Raw genomic sequence first — 22,388 nt, forward strand, 5'->3', positions numbered from 1 at the left:
GTCATCTAGAGAAATGTTTATTTGCCTTTGAAATCAATAAGCTCATCTCACAGTTCCCCCTCCTCTCCGCATTACTGACAGCCTGAGGACATTATGAGGCTATCTTGGCTGTTATGCAGACATGAAGGACATTGGATCCATTCACAGTGACTACCTGACAATCAGGAAGATGTGGTTGAGGTAAGATTTAATCTCGCTGACGGCCTGATGTAGGAGCCGACGGTTGGCGCCAACACCCACGTAGGTCATCCTGTAGACCGCCACCAGGGTCTCCAGCAGCTGACCCAGAGGGTGCAGCGGAGTGTCACACGCCTGGAGGACAAAGGATCATTTTGTCAATGCTGTGCCTGCTCAGGGGTCTCATCGATAACCCTCCCTCTAATGCTCTGCAACACTCTGATCAGGTAAACAAGATGACCAGAATTTTTATTCAGCGTTAATGATTTTGAGCTTTAGCTGTTAAAATTATATGTGTAGAGTTATTCATTTAGGACTTTCAGTTTTATGTTGTTATGGTCGTATTTCTCATTATTGTTTGAATTATTACAAACCAGTCAGTGAACGCTCTAATCAAGAAAAAAAAAAAAAAAAAATCAATCAGCACAATAATCATTAGTTGCAGCCAGTTAAAGAGCTCCAATATACTCTAAAAACCTGTTTGCAGGTTAGTATATCAGCAGTTGTTATTGCCACCGGTACTTTTACTTCGTCGACTCGGTGAACCCACCTTGATTAGGTAGAGGCGGATGGCGTTGTATCTGTCCATGGTGATCGGCCCTACGTGCTGCGGGATAACTTCCAGACTCTCCAGCGTTTTGTTGTGAGATCGAGACAAAACATCCGGACTGGGATGCACAAACATTGGGAATTTTAGATTCGAGATGTTTTTACTTCAACGAGAAGTTTTATGACCAATAAGAAGGCGTCAGGTGGTACCTGTCCAGGATGTGTCGCCGGCTGGTGGTGAGGGCCACAGCAATGTTCTCCCAGGCCTTTTCGGGCTCCCCTCGGCCCGGAGCCTCACAGCCCAGCTGACTCCAACACTCCTCGAAAACCGCCGGCCACTTATCCTCGGCACACACACACAGATGACCCAGCTTCCTGCCGCATCAACAAACAATATAAAGTATATACAGACAAATTAAAGTTTGCTTTAACAAACATGAGACCACTCATGAGCTTACATGGCTTGGGTCTTGTCCTTGTCGGTGTCAAACAGGTGTGGTTTAAAGTAGGAGCCCGTCACTTTGAGACCAGAGCCCCATTCGCCATTGAAGGAGCCCTCCAGGTAGTCACCATTGGGCATGGTCAGCACGCCCTGAGGGAGAGCCAGGACATTTAATAACAAGTACCTGCACTCGGTATTAGATTTAGAAGAAAAAATTTTAAGTATTCATATTTAGTTACCTTTCCACTGAGGGTCCAGTCGTCTGAGAATTCGCCCTCGTACGTCGTGTCGTCCTCTGACAGAAGGACACCAGTGCCCTGAAAGAGTCATCATCTCCCATTTTAAACACACATTTATTATTATTATTTTTATATATATAAAACACCCAGCACGCCCCTGCGGGCGGTTTATCCTTCAAGCTCGGGTCCTCTACCAGAGGCCTGGGAGCTTGAGGGTCCTGCGCAGTATCTTAGCTGTTCCCAGGACTGCGCTCTTCTGGACAGAGATCTCCGATGTTTCTTCTTAAAAGTGAATGTTTCCCCATAAATTCTTTAAGTCTTACACTTAAACAATCTGACATTCCTTTTAGACTTAGCCCTGCTGGCTTTAAATATTTGGGAGTTAACATGACTTGTACTTTGTCTTCTCTATACTCTTCCAATTTCTCCCCTTTAATGACTCAAATTCAATCAGATTTTCAGAGATGGAAATCGCTACCTTTGTCCCTAATTGGTCGGATCAATGCTGTAAAGATGAACATTTTGCCTCGATTGTTATTTCTGTTTCAGAGTATTCCTATATTTTTACCTAAAGCTTTTTTCAAAAAGTTAGACCAGCTAGTTACCTCGTTTTTGTGGGGAGGGAAACACCCCAGGGTGAGGAAATCATTATTACAGAGACTGACATTTGATGGTGGTCTTGCCTTGCCTAACTTTTTATTTTACTATTGGTCCTCTCATGTTCACAAATTGACCCATTGGCTTGAATCTCAAGACCTGCTGTGGTGCAAACTGGAACGCCTGTCGTGCACTTCCTCATCCTTAGAAGCTTTATTATTCTCTCCACTACCACTTAAGCCTTCTCATTTCACCCAAAATCCCGTGGTACAGTCTAGTCTAAGGGTCTGGTCACAATTCAGGAGTCATTTTAAGTACATCTCTGCGTCAGTACACATGCCCATCACGCAGAACCATCTGTTTACTCCTGGCCTCATTGATGGTACCTATGTACAGTGGAAGCGTCATGGTATTAATACATTTAAGGATCTCTATAAAGATGGTACTTGCTTAACTTTTTTAGACCTGTGTTCAGAAACAAATCTTCCGGCTACCAATCTATTCCGTTATTTTCAGGCACGGCATTGCACTTCTGCTCTCTTCCCCTCCTACCCTCTTCTCCCAAATGTCCAACCGTGGGAGGAATTCTTATCCCTTAAACCCAATAAGAAGTCAATTATATCTTTAATATATAAACAACTTATGGATTTAAATGTCCATTCCGTTGCTAAAATTAGGGGGGCTTGGGAGCAGGAGTTAGGAATAATTTTTTCGGATCAGCAATGGGAGAAAGCAGTATCCAATGTCCGTTATAGTACGTCCTGTGCCAGGTTACAACTCATCCAGTTCAAGGTGTTGTACAGGGTTTACTATTCAAAGTCTCGTCTGTCTGAGATTTACCCACAAGTGATGGATCAGTGTGAGAGATGTCATGCCACCCCATGTGACCTAGGCCATATGTTCTTTCTGTGCCCAAGACTCCATGGCTTCTGGAGTCAGTATTCAGTTATTCTTTCCAAAGCTCTTGGGACCCAAATCTTAGCTCGGTCATATATATATATATTATATATATATATTAGGGGTGCAACGATATTCGTATCAATATTGAACCGTTCGATACAGTGCTTTCGGTTCGGTACGCATATGTATCGAACAATACAAAATTTGTAATTTATTTCATCAACTTTCCTTCTGACGATGCTGTCTGTGTTGAGCGCTCAGTGAATCTGCGTTCGACTACTCCGCCTAGGCTACACTGTCGAGCCCAGATCCACTGAGCGCTCAACACAGACAGCATCGAAGGAAGAGCGCAGGGCAAGCTAGCGAGACAGAAGTTAAGCTCTCCTTGCAACATGGCAAATTGAACCTCCCCCACCCTCATTCAGATCTGGCGTTTGGAATTATTTTGGTTTTCATGTGATGTATGACCCTGAAGGTAAGCGCGTCATGGACTAAAGTAAAACAGTATGTTGGATGTGCCATGCAATGCTCAATTACATGGGTGGGAACTAGTGTGTTATCGCAGTTAGCTCGTTAACGTGTTGGCCGTCTAGCCCCATGCACGGGGCTATCAGGGGTAGCTCGTTAACGGAGATTTGCCGTGTTGTGGCGTTAATGTCATTTCAACGAGATTAACCTGAAAGCACTAGTGGGAACACAACGAATATGACTGCACATTTACATCATCCTAGTACAAAAACAACAAGCATGCATGCTACAAACTTTAGCCGAGTCATTTAGAGAGCCGTTAGCACATGAGTCTCCTTATGGGGACCTGATATGTTTAATATGCTGCTGAGAATATAGCCCAGAAGAAGCGTATAGTATAGCTTTTATTTTGGAAAGAGCCATTTCTCTGTAATAAACTCTCTTTTCCAAAGATGAGTGATTCCTCAATCAGATACAGGGCTTGCAATATCGCTAGCCCGACGTCCCGGGGCTAGCGATTTTTTCAGTCGGGCTACCAAAATCTATCTCTTCCCTGCCCGTCGGGCTATTGTAGGAAGGAAAAATATATGTCAATGCTTTTGCATTCTTTCGGAAATGTAGCTGGGTAATTATGTCATTGGCATCGGTGAGCCACTGTCAATATGTGACATATTGAAATCGCGTTTGAATTTGCGCTTGTTTTTTTGCTTTCACTTTGCAATCGCTCGGACAGCACTGATTATATATTGTACATATATTTATTAGTTTCAGATGTAGCCATTCTTGTATTTTGCTTGTTTACGTTATTGTATTTTGTACAACTCTGTTGCTTGTGAAGCTCGCACACAAGAATTTCACTCACATGTACTGTACCAATGTACCTGCACATGTGATGTGACAATAAAAGTGATTTGATTTGATTGGTGAGTGATGATAATTTGCGCACCAATTCCTCTGACATCGTCTTATTAATCGTTAGCTTACTACACAAACATGACAAGTGAAATCTCCCGCAGCAAGCTTAAACATGTGAGAGGTTGATCGCGCAGAGAATCGCTGAGCTTATGTGAGTGCGTGTGTAAAAGCAGCAGGATATATATTTTAGTTCTGCTGAGCCAAATAAGACAGGTCAGGGTGACAGCCAAAGAAAAGCTTACCACAAAACGGAAAAGTTATGACAAATCAGACTATAAGGCAAAAAGAAAGTGCAGCTTTATGGTTTCATGGACAAAATAATTTCTGTGGCTGCAATATGATGAGCTAAATAACCAGGGGTGCACATAAGTGGTCCGCAGGTGCGCATTCGCTGTCAAAATAAAAAACACGCACAAGGGTTAGGGTTAAATTTAAAAACTGTACTTTTGAGTTAAAATATATATTTATAATTTTAATAAATGACAAATTAAAAAGGCATGAACATTTTTTTTGTATCGAAAAAAATATCGAACCGAACCATGAATTTTCTGTATCGTTGCACCCCTAATATATGCTGCTTAGGGGTGGGCGATAGAAACGATATAAATTTGGCCAACCATACAGATTTTGACTATACCGTTCTACCGCGATAGCGCATGTTGATGATGTCATCAAGCTGCGCCTGTTTTGGTCGAAAGCATCGCAGCGGCTACTACCATTATCGTCTGCAAATTATGCCGGGCGACAGTCATAACAAAGAGATGAAGCACTTTTAAAATATGGGGAAAGCCAAAATGGTAAAATGGTAAATGGCCTGTATTTGTATAGTGCTTTTACTGGTCCCCTGCTAGGGACCCCAAAGCACTTTACACACCCAGTCACACACTGGTGGAGGCAAGCTACAGTTGTAGCCACAGCTGCCCTGGGGTAGACTGACAGAAGCGAGGCTGCCATAATAATAATAATAATGGATTGGATTTATATAGCGCTTTTCAAGGCACCCAAAGCGCTTTACAATGCCACTATTCATTCACTCTCGCATTCACACACTGGTGGAGGCAATATTGCGCCATCGGCCCTTCTGGCCAACACCAGTAGGCGGTAGTTGAAGTATCTTGCCCAAGGACACAACGACCAAGACTGTCTGAGCCGGGGCTCGAACCGGCAACCTTCCGATTACAAGGCCAACTCCACACTCTTGAGCCACGATCGCCCTGCACTTCCTCCACTTCCCTACCATTGATTCATTAATGTTGAATTCTCTCACAGCTGCTCTATTCCCATGTTGTTGCAGTATATTAAAAACTAACCTTGTATTGTGGATGAAAAATCTCAGTTGTTCTCCTGACTGAAGTTTGGCCCGTGTATAGTATCCATTAAGCAGTGCGGTTTACCAAAGTTGTACTAAAACATTTTTTAACAGATTTCTGCACGCCTAAATCGGTTCGAGGTCAGTAAGCACAACCAGAATTCATACATAAGGCACACTCTCGACTTTTGAGAAAATTAAAGGATTTTAAGTGCGCCTTATAGTGTTGAAAATACATTATACAGGAGAATATATCGTGATATATATCGTTACCGCACGTGCTTCAAATTATACCGCGATATAGATTTTAGGCCATATCGCCCAGCCCTAGAGCTGCTGTTACAGTGTTTGCTACAAGAACACACAAACACACAGAGCTCCAATGAGCTCACTGTTAATCTGTAAATGTGACATTTCTGCATTATGCGTTTGTATTATTTCATCTCTGGGCTTCCGGTTTCTTTCATTTAAGGAACATATTTAAATTGTAAACTGTTTTTCCTTTTTCCAGCTGAACTAGAGACAATTACTCACACATTTATGTCATTGTGCTTCTTCCTGTAAAGCTCTGTTTACTGGCTTAGATTTTAAAATACTTTTTTTTTTTGTACTTACTTATAGAGCCCTAAACGGACAATGGACAGATCTCAGCTTCTTACTAAACACACTGCGGCTCGATGACAGGCTCAGGATGTGTTGGTTGTTCCTCATGACAGACTCGTACCTCTCACATCTACGTTTATCTGAATCTACAAGCAGCTGACAGCTTGTTCATTAACCAGACTTACTGTTGAGAATCTTAATGATAGTAAATGTTTTTAATGATCTTTTCTGTGTCACAACTTTATTTTGAATTGCTATCACCTGTATTTTAATTTTCTATTACACTTATATTGTGATTATTCTTTGTGACCTCATGTCTGTGAACATTGCTTTATTTCCTTCCTTCCTTCCTTCCTCCCTTCCTTCAGGCATTTCTGATGATGCCCAGCTCTACTGAGAATTTAATAAAAAATAAAAAAAAGCGTAAAGCAGCTCTGGTACTTACATCATCTACATATATTTGAAGGAAAATGAATAAAAGAATAGAATAAATCTTTGCAAAAATGACTGAATATTATACTACTGTATGATTTATGAATGATTTAAATTGTTCTACTTCAGGGTTTTTCCTGAATATGAAAAAATTGATTTTGTCCTTCCATCAAAAGGAAAATCACCAGAACTGTGGAAAAAAATATTTTTAAGCAGGGTTTAATTTACTTTAGCTTAAAAATGTTGTTATGAATAGTTTTGCTTGTGAGACGGCAAAAATAACAGGAAAATACACAGATTAATGTCATACGCCGAACTACAGATGTGCTTTGAAAAAACATGAAAACTGAAGAACGTCTGCTGTTGTGACACACTGAGACAACTGGGGATAAAACCTCTGAGCTGCTCACCATCATCTTGTTGTCTTTAAAAGCTCCTTCATAGTACAGGCCAAACTGGGTGACCACCACTCCGGTGCCCTGCCGCTGGTGGTCCTGCCACATGCCCATGTACTTCTCTCCTCTGGAAAGCAAACAGACAGCAGCCTATTTATCCCTTCATATGTGTAATATCAGAAAGCTGCCAGTAAATTTATAGGCAAAAGAACTGTCTGAGTGTGGGAATGAGCGTACTTGGTGATATCGTCAAAGACTCCATAGCCGGTCTTCTTGTCCTGCAGCCACTGACCAATGAAGACGCTGGGGGACGAGGTGTTCAGCTTGCCACTGCGCAGCATGCCGTGACCGTGCCGCACGCCCTCCTGAAAGGACCCGTCATAAACTTCACCGCTGGCATACCTGCAGTCAGATAGAGGAGGGGTGCTCTCTTACAACACAGCTGTTTCATCTATGACTGAACCTCAATCTGTTCTTTTATTGAAAAATTTCACTGCTAAAATGCTTCCTATGTCGTCTCTGATTTTAAGGAAAGCAAGCAAGAAGAACTTCTTTTATCAGGTGACAACATTTGCTAATGAGAAATCTCCCTCAAAACTGTTATAAGTATGTTTAAATACGGTTGCTGATAGTTAGCTCATCTTCATAAGAAAGAAAGCACACACAGGGTCAAATATATATACTGCACCTCGACCAGACACGTTTTGTAGCAATCAACACTTCATTGTTTGGTTCCTTGGCATGGATCCGGCTTTTAAGCATTGTCCACAAATTTTCATGGGTTGGGGCTTTGGGAGCACCATTCCAGAAGCTTAATGCTAGCATGCTTTATCCATTTAATAAAACCAGGTTTGATGTGTGTTTGGGATCATTGTCCTGTTGGAATACCAACTGTGTCCAAGTTTCAACAGTCTAGCTGATGATTTGAGATGGAGTTGAAGAATTTGGAGGTATTCCTTCTTCATTATTCCTTCCCCTTTGTGCAATATACCAGTACCACTGATACCAGTAATACTGGCAGCAATACAGCCCCAGAGCATGATGATATTCCCACCATGTTTGACAGCTGGGACAGTGCTCTTAGGTTTGAAAGCCTCACCTTTACTCCTCCAAACATGCGTCTTGTCATTGTGGTCAAAAAGTTCAATCTTTGTGTCGTCTGACCATAAAACTTTTCTCTAGAAGGCATTTGGCTCGTTAATGTGGGCATTTTCTTTTTTGATCAACACCCTCTCAGTCCATGGTGATGTTCTTCGCTGTGGACAGTGATGCTGGTGACTTCCACATTGGAACAACATAAATGCTGTTATATATGTGCAGGCTTTCATGAGCAAGCCATATACAGTGGGGCAAAAAAGTATTTAGTCAGCCACTGATTGTGCAAGTTCCCCCACCTAAAATGATGACAGAGGTCAATAATTTGCACCAGAGGTACACTTCAACTGTGAGAGACAGAATGTGAAAAAAAAAATCCATGAATCCACATGGTAGGATTTGTAAAGAATTTATTCGTAAATCAGGGTGGAAAATAAGTATTTGGTCAATAACAAAAATACAACTCAATACTTTGTAACATAACCTTTGTTGGCAATAACAGAGGTCAAACGTTTACTATAGGTCTTTACCAGGTTTGCACACACAGTAGCTGGTATTTTGGCCCATTCCTCCATGCAGATCTTCTCGAGAGCAGTGATGTTTTGGGGCTGTCGCCGAGCAACACGGACTTTCAACTCCCGCCACAGATTTTCTATGGGGTTGAGGTCTGGAGACTGGCTAGGCCACTCCAGGACTTTCAAATGCTTCTTACGGAGCCACTCCTTTGTTGCCCGGGCGGTGTGTTTTGGATCATTGTCATGTTGGAAGACCTAGCCTCGTTTCATCTTCAAAGTTCTCACTGATGGAAGGAGGTTTTGGCTCAAAATCTCACGATACATGGCCCCATTCATTCTGTCCTTAACACGGATCAGTCGTCCTGTCCCCTTGGCAGAAAAACAGCCCCATAGCATGATGTTTCCACCCCCATGCTTCACCGTAGGTATGGTGTTCTTGGGATGCAACTCAGTATTCTTCTTCCTCCAAACACGACGAGTTGAGTTTATACCAAAAAGTTCTACTTTGGTTTCATCTGACCACATGACATTCTCCCAATCCTCTGCTGTATCATCCATGTGCTCTCTGGCAAACTTCAGACGGGCCTGGACATGCACTGGCTTCAGCAGCGGAACACGTCTGGCACTGCGGGATTTGATTCCCTGCCGTTGTAGTGTGTTACTGATGGTGACCTTTGTTACTTTGGTCCCAGCTCTCTGCAGGTCATTCACCAGGTCCCCCCGTGTGGTTCTGGGATCTTTGCTCACCGTTCTCATGATCATTTTGACCCCACGGGATGAGATCTTGCGTGGAGCCCCAGATCGAGGGAGATTATCAGTGGTCTTGTATGTCTTCCATTTTCTGATGATTGCTCCCACAGTTGATTTTTTTCACACCAAGCTGCTTGCCTATTGTAGATTCACTCTTCCCAGTCTGGTGCAGGTCTACAATACTTTTCCTGGTGTCCTTCGAAAGCTCTTTGGTCTTGGCCATGGCGGAGTTTGGAGTCTGACTGTTTGAGGCTGTGGACAGGTGTCTTTTATACAGATGATGAGTTCAAACAGGTGCCATTCATACAGGTAACGAGTGGGGGACAGAAAAGCTTCTTACAGAAGACGTTACAGGTCTGTGAGAGCCAGAGATTTTCCTTGTTTGAGGTGACCAAATACTTATTTTCCACCCTGATTTACGAATAAATTCTTTACAAATCCTACCATGTGGATTCATGGATTTTTTTTTCCACATTCTGTCTCTCACAGTTGAAGTGTACCTCTGGTGCAAATTACTGACCTCTGTCATCATTTTAAGTGGGGGAACTTGCACAATTGGTGGCTGACTAAATACTTTTTTGCCCCACTGTACTTGAGCATGTATGTATACGTTAGACCGTGTGTGGATTAGAAATCCAAAATGAACTCAGAATTGTGCATTAAATCTAGCCAAACATCATCGTAATCATAATAATAGTAATTATAATAAAGGGCATGCTGCTGAAAATAATACATTTTCATGCTGCTCACCTGTATGTCCCCAGGCCGTGCATCTTGCCATCCTTCCAGTAACCTTGATAGTGGTCGTTCTTGTTCAGCGTCTTATTGGGGGCCACAAACTCACCAAAGCTGCATAAACAAAAGGTGATAAATCACGCTCTCAGGCTTACACACCCACACACAAATTGAACAATTACCATAAACAACTAGGAGATTTTAGGCTCCAGCACTCACCCATCTTCTAGTCCATTCTTGAATGCCCCAGTATATATTCTCCCATCACACCATTTCAAAACACCTCTGGGAAAACAAACAAACAACACTTTCCAATTTCTCAACATATAAGTTAAATTATCTAAGTGTAAATGCAACAGTGTGAACATCCAACCTGCCGTTGGGCTTTCCAGACAGCCAGCGACCCTCATATGTCGCATCCTTCAGTCGCCCTTCCTTATAAAACGTGTACGAAGCTGTTCTGGAGATGGGAGGCTCCAACTTCTGCACTGAGCTGCCTGACGCCACGTCCTGTCCTTTTCCGCTCAGGGCCTGGTCCACCGCCTGGTTGATGGAGCGAAGCCACTTGATCTAAGAATGAACAAACAGCCCAGTTCAGAAATAGAAATTGAGTTTTTAAAAAGGTAAACATCAGCTTTTAAACAGTTACCTTCTCCATGGGAGACGAGGCGAGCAGGGTGAGCGTCTCCTCAGGCGTGATCACCTTTAACCCATACCTACACGCACAGATACCCTTTGTTTTACCACGATATAAAAACTACACAGATGCAACAGTGAGGAAAGATCAAGACATGGATATTTACAAGTTATGACAAAATAACCCTACTTCTCCCCTGAATTAAATCTCAGTAAACACTTTCCATATTATGCTCCAAGCCACTAGTTTCAAATCTTAGTGAATAATTCATGAGGTTCATTTTGTAAACTATGGTTCCTATTATGGTATAAAAGCATGATAAAGAAGAATATGCTTTATGATGAACATGCAATGCCCCTCTGTTTCTAAGTCAGATCCAGCCCTCACTGCTGATGATGAGTTACCAAGGGGTCCCTGAGCAAAATGTAAACATTCAAGTATTTCCCAGGAACAATGGAAACTATTCATTGTTCCATTGTGAAGCAGAGATACTAATCTCTGCTTCATGTGCCCGTGCAATTATAGTTGCATAAATATAATACAGTGCTGTGCAAAAGTCTTGAAGTCTTTTGTTCTGTTCTCTGTCAACATGATCCCAGACTGCTTCAATAATGTTGAGGTCCGGGCTCTGGGGAGGCCGATCCATGACTGATAGAGTTCCACTGTGTGTTTTTATTTCCAGGTATGCTTTTACTTTATTGGAAGTGTGTTTGGGGTCATTGTCATGTTGAAAAATTAAACTGTTGCCAATCAAATGCTTTCCAGATGGTATTGCAGGTGGGTCAAAGTCTGATGGTACTTTTTGAGTTCGTAATTCATTAATTAACAAAATCTCCAACACCACTGACTGAAATGCAGGTCCAAACCATGACAGAGCCTCTACTGTATTTTACAGACACTTACTGTTGTACCTCTCTGCTAACCTGCTCCCTGCATACTGACGATAATCTGAATCCCAAAATGTCAAATCTGTATTCATCACTCCATCAGACCTGTTATCACTGCTTTTCAATCCAGTTCTTATGTAAGGCTCTTTAAAGAGAAAGTTAAAAACTAAGTATGATCCTTTTCTTTTTTAAATGTAAATAAGAGTGGAGACTTGGTCATGGTTTGCGGATGACTAGGAGAGTTCAGGCTGTGTTGAAGAATAAAGGTGGTCACACCAAATATTGACTTTCAAGCTCGTTACAATTGTCCAAAATCTGTTTTTGCCTATTTTATTTCCATGTATTTTCAGTGCACCCATTTCCTATTTTCTTAGCAACATAGTTTCCTGGCTCAAAACTTCTGCAAAGAACTGTAAATATAATTACAAAGATAAGGTTTGTGTAATAATGACTCCAAAAGCTCCCTGTGAAATTCCTTCAATTATCATAGAAAAGCTGCAAACTTACAGGCCCGTGTCCTCCTCTGGGATTGGCTCCACCCACAGCGTGGCCAAAGGGAAGATGTGATGGGTGGAGAACTGGGGGAGAAAAAATGATGTCGGGAGGATAACAAGATAAAATGGAAAAGAGAGACAAGAAGAGAAGGCATCAAAGAGAATATAACCACCGACGGTGAGTGAGAGAGACAGCGACATGAACCCAACCACTACGAATGAGCACATCAGGTGATCGACAGACTTCACCAACGACCGGGACGCTTAAAAGAGAACAAGCAAACTGGGAACGACAACAAGTCCACATTTTTATATCTGTAAACCACTGCTTGCTTTAAACACCATTATTATTTTTCTTACCCTTTCCTTATTGTTATTGTCATTTTTTAATGACCGCCACTACAGTAACTCTGTTTCAGACTGTACTGGTAACATCAGGCATCATAATCCCGCTTTTTATGAGAATACGATGATTATAAGGCTACAATTCTACTTCTGGATCCACTGTTATGAGAATAACAGCAGAGAGAGTTTATTCTTTTTAAAGAATAGTAAAAATCAACTATCTGTATTTCAGGCTTGCATAAAAACACGTTTAAGCTTAAAATAGAAACCCAAGATTAAACATAAGACTAAAGCAGTCGTTCTCACGTCTTTAAAGAGGAAGTTAATCCTTTTTCTTTTGGCTTCTCACTCGGGTCTTCTGCTTTCAGACACCACTTTGACCGTCCTGCTAACACCTGCTGCTGAAGGCGTTAAAAATGGTCAAACTTGTTTGTGCATTTCTGGCTTTTTAAAACACTGACAAGACGAGGATGATTCAAGGGAGGCGCCAGTCAGAGAGCGAGGAGGGGAATCGAGATGCACACAACAATCACATTAGAGATGATGAAGAGGAATAAAGAAGAATATTAAACAGAATGAAAAAAGGAAAACAAGCAAGGAGAGGGGAAAGGAAACTGCTGTGGAGAAGTGAACCAGGAACTGTTGGTTTTTTAACACTTTAAATGGAAACGGATTTGTGCTTTCAGCTAACAGCAGAAACCAAGCCTTTACCGGGAAAGGAGAACTTAACATGAAAGATTTTAGACTCCAATGTGTCAGAGCAGATTTAAAAGAGCCTTGGTTACTGTCTGTTCATCTTTCCAAGCAGAATCCCACAGGTGGGGAGCAGGCGAAGGGGAGAGGAGGGGACGGAGGCTGGGCAATAGTGGACATATTCATGTAGTTTAGGTAGCAATGCACCCGCAGGTTCTGATATTGTCTCAACGAGTGTGAAACACGAGGCAAACCGCTGTAAACACGTGTGCGTTTCAAAAAGTTCTTTCAATTTTTTAGTACAAAATTTCCTCCTTTATCTTTCCGTACATGCACGTAAATGTTTGTAAGCAGAGAGAACATAGCTGCCTTCCACTGAGCTCATGCAACCAACTTTATCGCAACCCCCCCAAAAGAAAAAAAAGAAAAAAGAAATGATTTGCTATTCACATTATTACTCACATTAGAATATAGAAAATATATCAAATGTTTGAACTAATTTGAAGTCATTTGACTGTTTCATGAAAAATATTAGTTCATTTTGAGTTTGATGGCAGCAACAAGTCTCAAGAAAGGTGGGACGGAAACAAAAGGCTGAAAAAGTAAGTGGTACTTAAAAAAACTAAAATTAAATTTAAAAAACAGCTGGAGGAATATTTTGCTTTTTAATTAGGTTAATTGGCAGACTGGGTAAGAAGAGAGCATCTTAGAAAAGACAGCACCTCAGAAGTTAAAGTGGGGAGAGTTTCACCAATCTGCGAAAGAAATGCTTGTCTGAATTGTGAAATAATTTCAGAACAATGCTCCTCAATGTAAAATTGCAGATACTATGACCATCAGGATATTCAGAGAATCTGGAAATTCTGGAGAAATCTCTGTGCGCAATGAACAGGGCGGAAGAAGAAGAAAAAAAACAAAAAAACAAAAAAAACCAAAATCAGTATTACCCAAATTATTCAGTCTGATTTTAAACGGTTGTAAAGTGTTGGAACTTATTCATATGCTTAAAAAATATTTTATAACTATTGGTATAATCATTTTATATATAATCAGTATAATTATCTCGTTGTTTCCTGTAAAAACCTGACTTATTACCCCCTATCCTAGCGTACCTTTAAGCATTTGTAGGTAAATATCATTAAATTGTAATTTCAAGTAAAATACAGCAAAATATCTTTTAATTACAGTTGAATTAAACCCTCAGTTGCAGGTCGTTTACAAAGTATTACTGATATTTGTTGTAGCACAGGTGCATCGCTAACATAAACTCATTCAGATATTTGGGGGGGGTCCACCTTAGTAAGTGTGTCCAACAGGGCCACATGTTGTCACACAGGGTCCCCCCACAAGAAAAACGAAAAACCCCAAAGCGCGCGCGCGCGCGCGCACGCACGCACGCACGCACGCACGCACGCACGCACGCACAAAAAACAAGGAGGAGGAGGAGGTGGGAGACAGGGTGAGTTGGGTCGCTATGCTGAGTTTTGCTGCTGGCCGCATACTTACAAGATTTTTACAAGGCGCCACGCCCTGACAGCACGGAGGCAAGCACACACAAACGCTTGAAACACACCAGGTTACAGTGTCTGAAATATGATGGCTTCATAAAGGTGAAAGAGGCGAAGAAGTGACTGGAGCGTTCAGTGTGAGCGCGTGTGTCTGTGTGGGTCTAACCTGTGCGTGGACCAAAACATCGTTGAACAGGATGAACCAGTTGACGGAGAACCTGCCAGCATTCTGCAGGGTCAGACCTTTGTTGCTGCTCTCGCAGATCAGCCGCCGGTAAGGCTTCCGCAGAGAGTCCTGACGACAAACAAGGATGCCAATCGGCATTATGGAGCATCACATAACACCTTGGGACTGAACGTGGAAGGCTTGGTGCGAGCAATGATACAGAAGATGAGGACAGAGAGTTTACCGTCATTTTTCCAGGAAAGATCTTCCAGAAGTGAACAGTGTAGTCGGCCTCTTTCCTTTTTCGCTTCAGTTGCAAGACCGAAGCTTCAAACTTGGAGCAGCTGTCCTGAAGCTTCTGATACTCAGTGGAACACTAAAAAACCCCAAAAACAAACAAACAAAAAAAAGTAGTTAATTTAGGCCAAAAATCTAAAACCTATATAAGATAAGGATTATTTTAAAAAAAACCCATCTTTATATATTTTGTAAGTATACAAATAATTTCCTGTATTCCAGTATTTATTAAGGAGGAAATATGAAAGTTACTATAAAACAAGGAGATTAAACTGTGTAGAAATGACAACACAAGATGAAACATGATGTTAGTAAAAAGAGGAAATAACAGAATACAAACTTTGAGGTCACATGCGCTGCTGCTCGAGTTTCTTCCACCTACCACTTCGAAGCAGGTGGCCAGTTTGAGCAGCAGCCGGCTGTATTCGTGAAGGTGGCGTGCAGGGAGGTAGAAGAGCACCACCAGGAGGTCGGCTGTGGTGAGGTTCTCCTCGCCGCACTCTGACAGCTTCTGGAGCAGCTCCGGACCTTTCCCAAACAAGTCTCTACGAGAAAATCACCACCGATTTATCATAAAGGATTCACTTTTTAATTTTTCTTAAACATGTGGAGTTAATGTAGAAATTGTTTGTGTGCACTCACATGGATGGTTTGGTCAGAGCCTGGAAGCCTCCCATCACCTGGAAGTTTCCGACGGCGCTGCAGTAACTTCATACACACAAAAGCTAAAAGCGTTAAGGACTTAAACTCTTAGCAAATGTTTCAAGTTGTGTTTTGTTTTTGGACACGTACTCGTTGTAACAGTCGAGGAAAATACTGGTGTGCTCCAAGATGAGAAGGCTTTTGACCTCACGACAACGCCGCAGGCTAGCAGTGAGGCTGGTGGCGTGCTGCCCAGTCAGGTGACACAGACGGCCAAACATGTTCGCCAGTGTCTGCAGGAGGCCGAAGATGACCTGCCCGAGGGCCGAGCTCAGAGACTCTAGAGAAGGATGGGATAGGAAAAGAAGAAAATCAAGGCTGCTGAAAACTTTTTTAAACTTTGGGAAAACCTTCGTCTTCCTGATGTGTCCTTCTTACCCAGCTCCAGCAGAGGGCGTAAGATCTGAGACTTGATGTTACACAGCTTGCAGTAAAACCTCCTCTCAGCTGACGCGAGCTCGTGGAGGCTGGCGATGAAGCCCATCACATTCCTGTCAGAGAGTGCCACGCACCGCCGCCCACCCGCAAACACACTGCTCACATAACCAAGCTGGGAAAAACACAAGAAACGCACATTCACACTCGTACAAACACACAACCTGAAGCTAAGTGCTGAGCTAAAAGCAAGAACCTGTAGCATTAAACTACGTACATTCATGCAGAAGGGCAGCAGAACAGGCTGCTGGGTGTAGCCCCCCGCCTGCTCCTCCTCTTCCTCCTCTCCTCCTCCCTGCTGATGCAGCTCCTTCTCATTACCCCCCTCCTCCTCGCCCTCCTTCACCTGCTGCCCGCTGTAGTAAATGATGGGCTGGATGCAGTCTCCATCTGCGAGCAGGAGTGTGTGCCTCTCTCCCGCGCTCACGTCCCACACTCGGATCCCTTCTGACAGCTGGATGAGGAAAGCAGATGTTGAAAGACACCAACTTACACGATTGATGTGCATGAACGGGAAAAGAGTGGTGGTCTCCTCACCTTGGCGAGGCGGGGGACGGTGCTCGGTGACTCCATGTGTCCCAGCTGGCCAGAGCTGTTACTGCCCCATGAAAACACCTGGAAGGTATAAAGTACACACACATACAAGAGTGAGGTCTCTGAATGAAAACACAAAATATTTATGGGCTTTTACTTGCTTTGACAGGGTTAATGTCACTGCTCTGTGCCAACAGCAGGTTTATTTTCATGCTTATTTCTGGATCCTGATTGGTCACTGTGGCGTCAGGGTTATTGATATATATCCACTTCTTAGTTTTGCATGATCAAGACATTGCTGATCTATGCTTTTGTCCTTTTAATGTCAAAACAAAAACAAAAAAACCTGTTGATGTAGAACTGCTCATCCTTTTAAAATATAGTTTCTACTTCGATTCAATGACCAACCTGAGACTGAGCCGTCAGAGCGAGGGAATGGTGAGCGCCGGCCGCCACCCGCACCACCTCCTTGTTGTTCAGACTCTTGATGCAGAGCGGCTGCAGTCTGCAAAGACACACAACACACTGCTGGTCAGAGGGCAGCCATTTATATCAGAGTTAATGACATGCTATGTAAACACAGACGTGAGTTTACTGTCAAGACAACAGCAAACAAAAAATGTCCAGCCTAAAAATTTTGTATCAGAGGACAACTGATATTTTTGAGACAGATACTTGGTGATCAAACAACTGGATATATCAGCCGATATTTTCTGTTAAACAAATACATTTGCTAGGTTTAGATATGAGTTTTGATTACCATAACTTGACAACATAGTTTAAAAACAATTTTTCTTTTCATTGTCACAAGCACTGGATTATTCATTTGGCACGACTCCTCAGATCAGCTGCTTGTTGTTTGTGGCGTTCAAACCACGTGTTGCAAAGTGTCCACTAAAGGGCAAACTATGCAACATCAAACCCGTTTCTTTATTTACCTTTTTACTTTAATTTATTGGAAACAGCCAAAACTGACATATCGGCGAATAGGTAATATTGGCTGATATATTGGATAGGCTCTAATCTGTACTCATGTGTGTTTACCGAAGGCTGGTCAATGAGTTTTTATTTTCAAAGTTAACAATGTAAATCGGTGTTAAACCCCCAAAATAATAATGATAAAGACTGGTGGTGAAGTGGCTTGATTTTTTTTTTTATGACCTTGAACATTTGCCTTTATGGTCCAGACATCCTGTTATTACTGTGACAGGTGTGTCCAACCTGGCCAGGTTGTCTCCGTGTCCCAGCTGTCCATGCTCGCCGTGGCCCCAGCTCCACACCTCTGTCTGCAGGGTGGGCAGCACCTCGTGGTCCTCGGGGATGGCCCCCCCCAGCGGGGTGAGGGCGACCGCTCGCATTTTGGGACGACCGGCTTTCCTTAGCAGTCGCGGTGACACTGCAGGAGTCAAAAACAGAGAGGTCTGTCCACTGCACAGACATTTAAACAGCTTCAGTATTTTCCTCTGTTATTTTTCAGTTCTTATTATTAATATTCTAATTACTAGCTTCTGGCTGAATGAAAAAGTTTTAACTGAATTTTTTACGAGATAATCAGTTTAGGGTGTAAAGTTCAGACAAACAAACAGGAGTTTAAAAAGAAAGGCAAGCCTGCACAGAGACACATCAGCCACTAAAATCATGACAAACACTATGGAAGCCCTGAGATCCAAAAATCCAGACAGTCAACTTTCACAATCAAACTTTTTTCCTGTCCCGAGTCAAAAGGTTATTGTAGGTTACTTCTTGTATGTGTGAGGCAAGAAGTGCATCACTCCCCTGCTTCAAAACTTCTCAAGAAGGTTAGCAACATTAGCAACATGTGCAGCATTTAAGCATGAGCAGCATGCTCTGGGACATTAAAGGCTACTAGGACAAAACTGGAAAGAACACAAGCCTTTACCACAAATATCAGTCATGTAAATGTGAGCATGGTGAGATGGTGGTGAGAGCGTTGTGTAACTTAAACTGAACAAAAACAAAGAACGTGCAGACATACAGGAAGTCCGGAAGAAGGTGGTGTTCTTTGCGATCTCCAGACCGGGTGATCCAAATCAGCTGGTTGTTAGCCACATAAGAACGTCACAGTACACATTAGTGTGGCCGTGCCAATTGTGGAACAAAGCAGCTAGTCAGCTTAGTCTTTGGTGGAAACGGGATCAAATATCAGGATATCCAGACAGCAGCCACTCTTTATGAATGCAAATTCGCCAAATATCATTATCAGTTGACAGTTGATGGTTTCAACAATGCATATGGACCCAAGCCAACCCTCCATTAAGGCTGCAGATAGGCTGTTTACCTCCATGCGTCCAATGCAAAACCTTCTCCACTCTGGAGACCCACATCTTTGTCTTCTTCATTTTAATCTTCTTTCCTATACGGATCGCCACAGTGACTGCCTACATCTGACTCCATTTCTAACATCCTCCTCTGTCAAGCCAACCCTCTGCATGTCTTCCTTCTCTAAATCTGTGAATAGTCTCTGAGGTCTTCCTGTTTTTCTCAGGTTCAAATCATCTCAGCCTCTCCAACTTTTTCTAAAGCGCTGAACCTGAGCTGTCCCTGTGATGTACTCCTTGCTAATCCGTCCATCCTGGTGACTCCCAGTGAAAATTTGAACACCTTTAACCTCGTGTCTTTTTGTTAGTGACACCGTCTCCATACCTACATCATAGCAGGTCTCACTACCATCTCGTAAATCTTCTCTTTCACTCTTGTCGCTATCCTTCTGTCACAAATCAATCCTGACACTCATCTCTACCTGCTCTACCCTGCTTGCGCTCTAATTCACCATTCTTTCTCAAAGGCCTAAAGATAATCACCTACACTGCCCAAACTCTCTTGATTTGGTTGTTGGCATATAGCACGTGTAAAATGTCTGTGTGAACTCGTCTGACAGGTTTTAGGGTTTCCTCATCAAACATTATCTATCAGGTCTTTAAAAACCGACATTCATAAGATGTCAGCTTATAAACCGATGATGAAATCTATAGCCAACCGTGTCAGGCTCTCCCAGTAAGGAAAGAAAGATATGATGACAGACAAACAGGCAGAGAGAAAGTCCATCTATCTAATTCCCACTCTGGGTCACTCAGAAGCAAAGGGCTTTCCCATAATGCACCAAACACCTTTCTCTCTAAATCACACCTAAAACCTTCATTCTGCTCTATTAAATCTGCTAAATCCTTTTGTTCTTGCTGCCGTTTTCTAGAACAGTGAAACACGCTGAGGTGATCATTTTAACATGAAGCATTTACAACCCAAGCAGCATTTTGCTTTTGTTACTTTTAGAACTAAAATATAAAAATAAAAATATTTTTATTAATTTAAATTATTAATTTTATTATTTATTTATTTTATTATTCATTAAAATATTTTTTTATATTTTTCCCCAATGAAAACATTGATGTCTATGTGAGTTTTTCAGTAGTGTGTGTGCTTGGATACATCTGTTAATAATTAATAAGTGGTGCAGTGACCTTTGACTCTTATACAAGTCACACACATTAGACAGATGACTTGACTTTCTCATTTTTTAAAGTGCTCTTGCGCAACAGTTCTCCAGGCTTTCTGAGGGCCCTTCAAAGGTTTTGTTTTGCTGCTTTTTCAATCCTTTTCATTGCAGTCCTTGTCCCTGACCATTTTCAGAGGAATGTTTTTTGTTTGTTCAGCCACTTAACACTGACCTATGAATCATTCAAGTATAAAGAAGGCTCTTAAGTCAAGGGATGAACCAGTGCTGCATCTACACATAACAGACAACTCAAGATCCAACTTAAATTTTTTGTATCTTTAGGCACTTTGTTACTGTATGTTGCTATTTCTTTAATTAAATCTATGAAAAATCAGAAAGATAACAGTCTGATAGAAAACATTTTTTTTGGCACAAAGAAGGGATTTCCTAAAAATCCTGGCATGTTGTGAAGTGGGGGTCTAATAAGGATCTACAGTAAATTAAAATTATATGAAAGTCATGTTGTTAGGAAACATTAGGAAAAATTCCATTAAAGACTTGACACAGGACCTGAGAGATGCATCTACTGTTCACTAAAGCTTCAAAAGAAATGGTCTCGGTATACTAGTAAGTGCATTTGCATATACACAAGAATACTCCTAAAAACCTTGAACAAAACAAGTCATCTGTATCTTTACAATCAATCAGGCCTGGTTCATGTAAAAAACACAAAACGTGCACTTCACAGATATTTAAAGGCAATCAGAGATGGAGTGGCTGGAGGTGACATTGTGCTGAATATGACAGAAACATCACATGGGCACGAAGCATGCCGCAACACTGAGCTCACAAGTTCAATAATGAAGCCTGAAGCGTGCACAGACTGCCATCGACCTGCACGAGCGCAAGGCGTACTTACGCAGCAGGCCATAGGAGGAGGATAAGAGGTGAACAGCGTATCTACCCTGTGAGAGCAGCCCTGGCAGCGAGAGGCGGCGTCGCAGACCCTCTGCCTCCTCTTCACGGATGTCCCCTGTGCTGGAGCTCTTCTTCCCCTGCATGGAGTCCTCCTGGCGGACACGCTCAGCAGAGTTATCGACCACTCCAGGGGATCCTCCTGACCGCGAGGCCCCTGAGGGGAGGTAGAAGTTCATCATCTTTTTCAGGGACAGGGCCTCGTAGGTGGAGGCCACCCGCCCGCCCACTGCAGAGGCGCAGGAGGCAACCAGGTTGTTGAGTGCCGAGGTGGGGGTGGAGGACATCAGTCCTCCAGTTGAGGGCTGGAAGAGAAGTGAAAGATGGTCAAAAGTTTAAAGATGTTTGGGTGGAAAATGGAAAATAAAAAGTTGTAGCTTTTTGTGACTTTTCAAATACATTTTTGAGTGAAAGCCGTCATTAGATTTTAGAGAGTGGTGGTCTCCCATCCTGATGCTTTTGTTCTAGCATTCAAACGGCTTCAAACTACACTGGCAGTGTTTTAGAATCCATAAACAAATACTGTCAAAAATTACGCAGTTATCGTAGCCACAAGCTAAATAAAACAACTAGCCTAATGGTCAGTTTTTGAACTTTCCAGTTATCCTTGAACATATCGTGTGTGACGCATTGTTTCTTATTTTAACTAGAATCCATACAAATCAAAACCATGATGTGGTGATGAGCGGTGCATCTGACTTTTCCCCACACACCTGAAAGTTTCTTCTATGTTTTCTGGAAGCTTGTTTCTGTCACTGATTTATCATCTCAAAATGTTTACATTTTAGTCAACAGAAAGTGGAAACAAGCTTCCACCATGTTTTATACAGTCTACAGGTGAAATTGACTATGGCTGCTCAAAAAACCTTTGTATGCATTGGTGACAACTACTTTTTTTACGCTCATTAATCACACAAATGCCACTTTTGCTGTTTTCTTTTTTTTTTTGAAAATGACCACATAACTAAAACGTCACGAAAGGCATTCCTCAGTTATTTCTACTTCTAAAAGCAGTTGCTCCGGACTTCAAATTACAGTGAACAAGCAAATATTTAACAAAAAGCATCCAGAAACAGTTTGAGAAGTTTAAGATTAAGTTGTCAACACAGCCCCATGACCTGCTGGAGTCTGCTCCGAAAC

At 42.2% G+C, this 22,388-nt stretch overlaps 1 protein-coding gene across 4 annotated transcripts in view; it reads right to left on the bottom strand.

Annotated features, from left to right (window-relative positions):
• als2b (alsin Rho guanine nucleotide exchange factor ALS2 b) overlaps positions 1–22,388 on the bottom strand; it is a 30,684-nt gene that overhangs the window by 5,615 nt on the left and 2,681 nt on the right. Inside the window, exons 5-27 of one of the 4 annotated variants that reach the window (XM_085397551.1) lie at positions 21,238–21,553; positions 18,041–18,215; positions 17,228–17,324; positions 16,823–16,900; positions 16,503–16,739; positions 16,229–16,400; positions 15,941–16,130; positions 15,791–15,856; positions 15,531–15,693; positions 15,096–15,227; positions 14,852–14,980; positions 12,153–12,223; positions 10,771–10,837; positions 10,495–10,691; positions 10,341–10,406; positions 10,137–10,235; positions 7,264–7,428; positions 7,042–7,153; positions 1,408–1,485; positions 1,185–1,318; positions 937–1,101; positions 728–845; positions 155–312 (exon numbers count right to left, since the gene is read on the bottom strand). In XM_085397551.1, coding sequence (XP_085253677.1) covers positions 155–312; positions 728–845; positions 937–1,101; positions 1,185–1,318; positions 1,408–1,485; positions 7,042–7,153; positions 7,264–7,428; positions 10,137–10,235; positions 10,341–10,406; positions 10,495–10,691; positions 10,771–10,837; positions 12,153–12,223; positions 14,852–14,980; positions 15,096–15,227; positions 15,531–15,693; positions 15,791–15,856; positions 15,941–16,130; positions 16,229–16,400; positions 16,503–16,739; positions 16,823–16,900; positions 17,228–17,324; positions 18,041–18,215; positions 21,238–21,553 — 3,185 coding nt within the window. Of the gene's footprint in view, positions 1–154; positions 313–727; positions 846–936; positions 1,102–1,184; positions 1,319–1,407; positions 1,486–7,041; positions 7,154–7,263; positions 7,429–10,136; positions 10,236–10,340; positions 10,407–10,494; positions 10,692–10,770; positions 10,838–12,152; positions 12,224–14,851; positions 14,981–15,095; positions 15,228–15,488; positions 15,694–15,790; positions 15,857–15,940; positions 16,131–16,228; positions 16,401–16,502; positions 16,740–16,822; positions 16,901–17,227; positions 17,325–17,980; positions 18,216–21,237; positions 21,554–22,388 lie in introns of all 4 variants that reach the window. The other 3 variants (XM_085397550.1, XM_085397549.1, XM_085397548.1) reach the window with 3 other exon arrangements.

The sequence above is a fragment of the Rhamphochromis longiceps genome, linkage group LG23 (assembly GCF_057381845.1).
Source record: "Rhamphochromis longiceps isolate RC_006_pf linkage group LG23, R_longiceps_female_GT1.1, whole genome shotgun sequence".
Lineage (NCBI taxonomy): Eukaryota > Metazoa > Chordata > Actinopteri > Cichliformes > Cichlidae > Rhamphochromis > Rhamphochromis longiceps.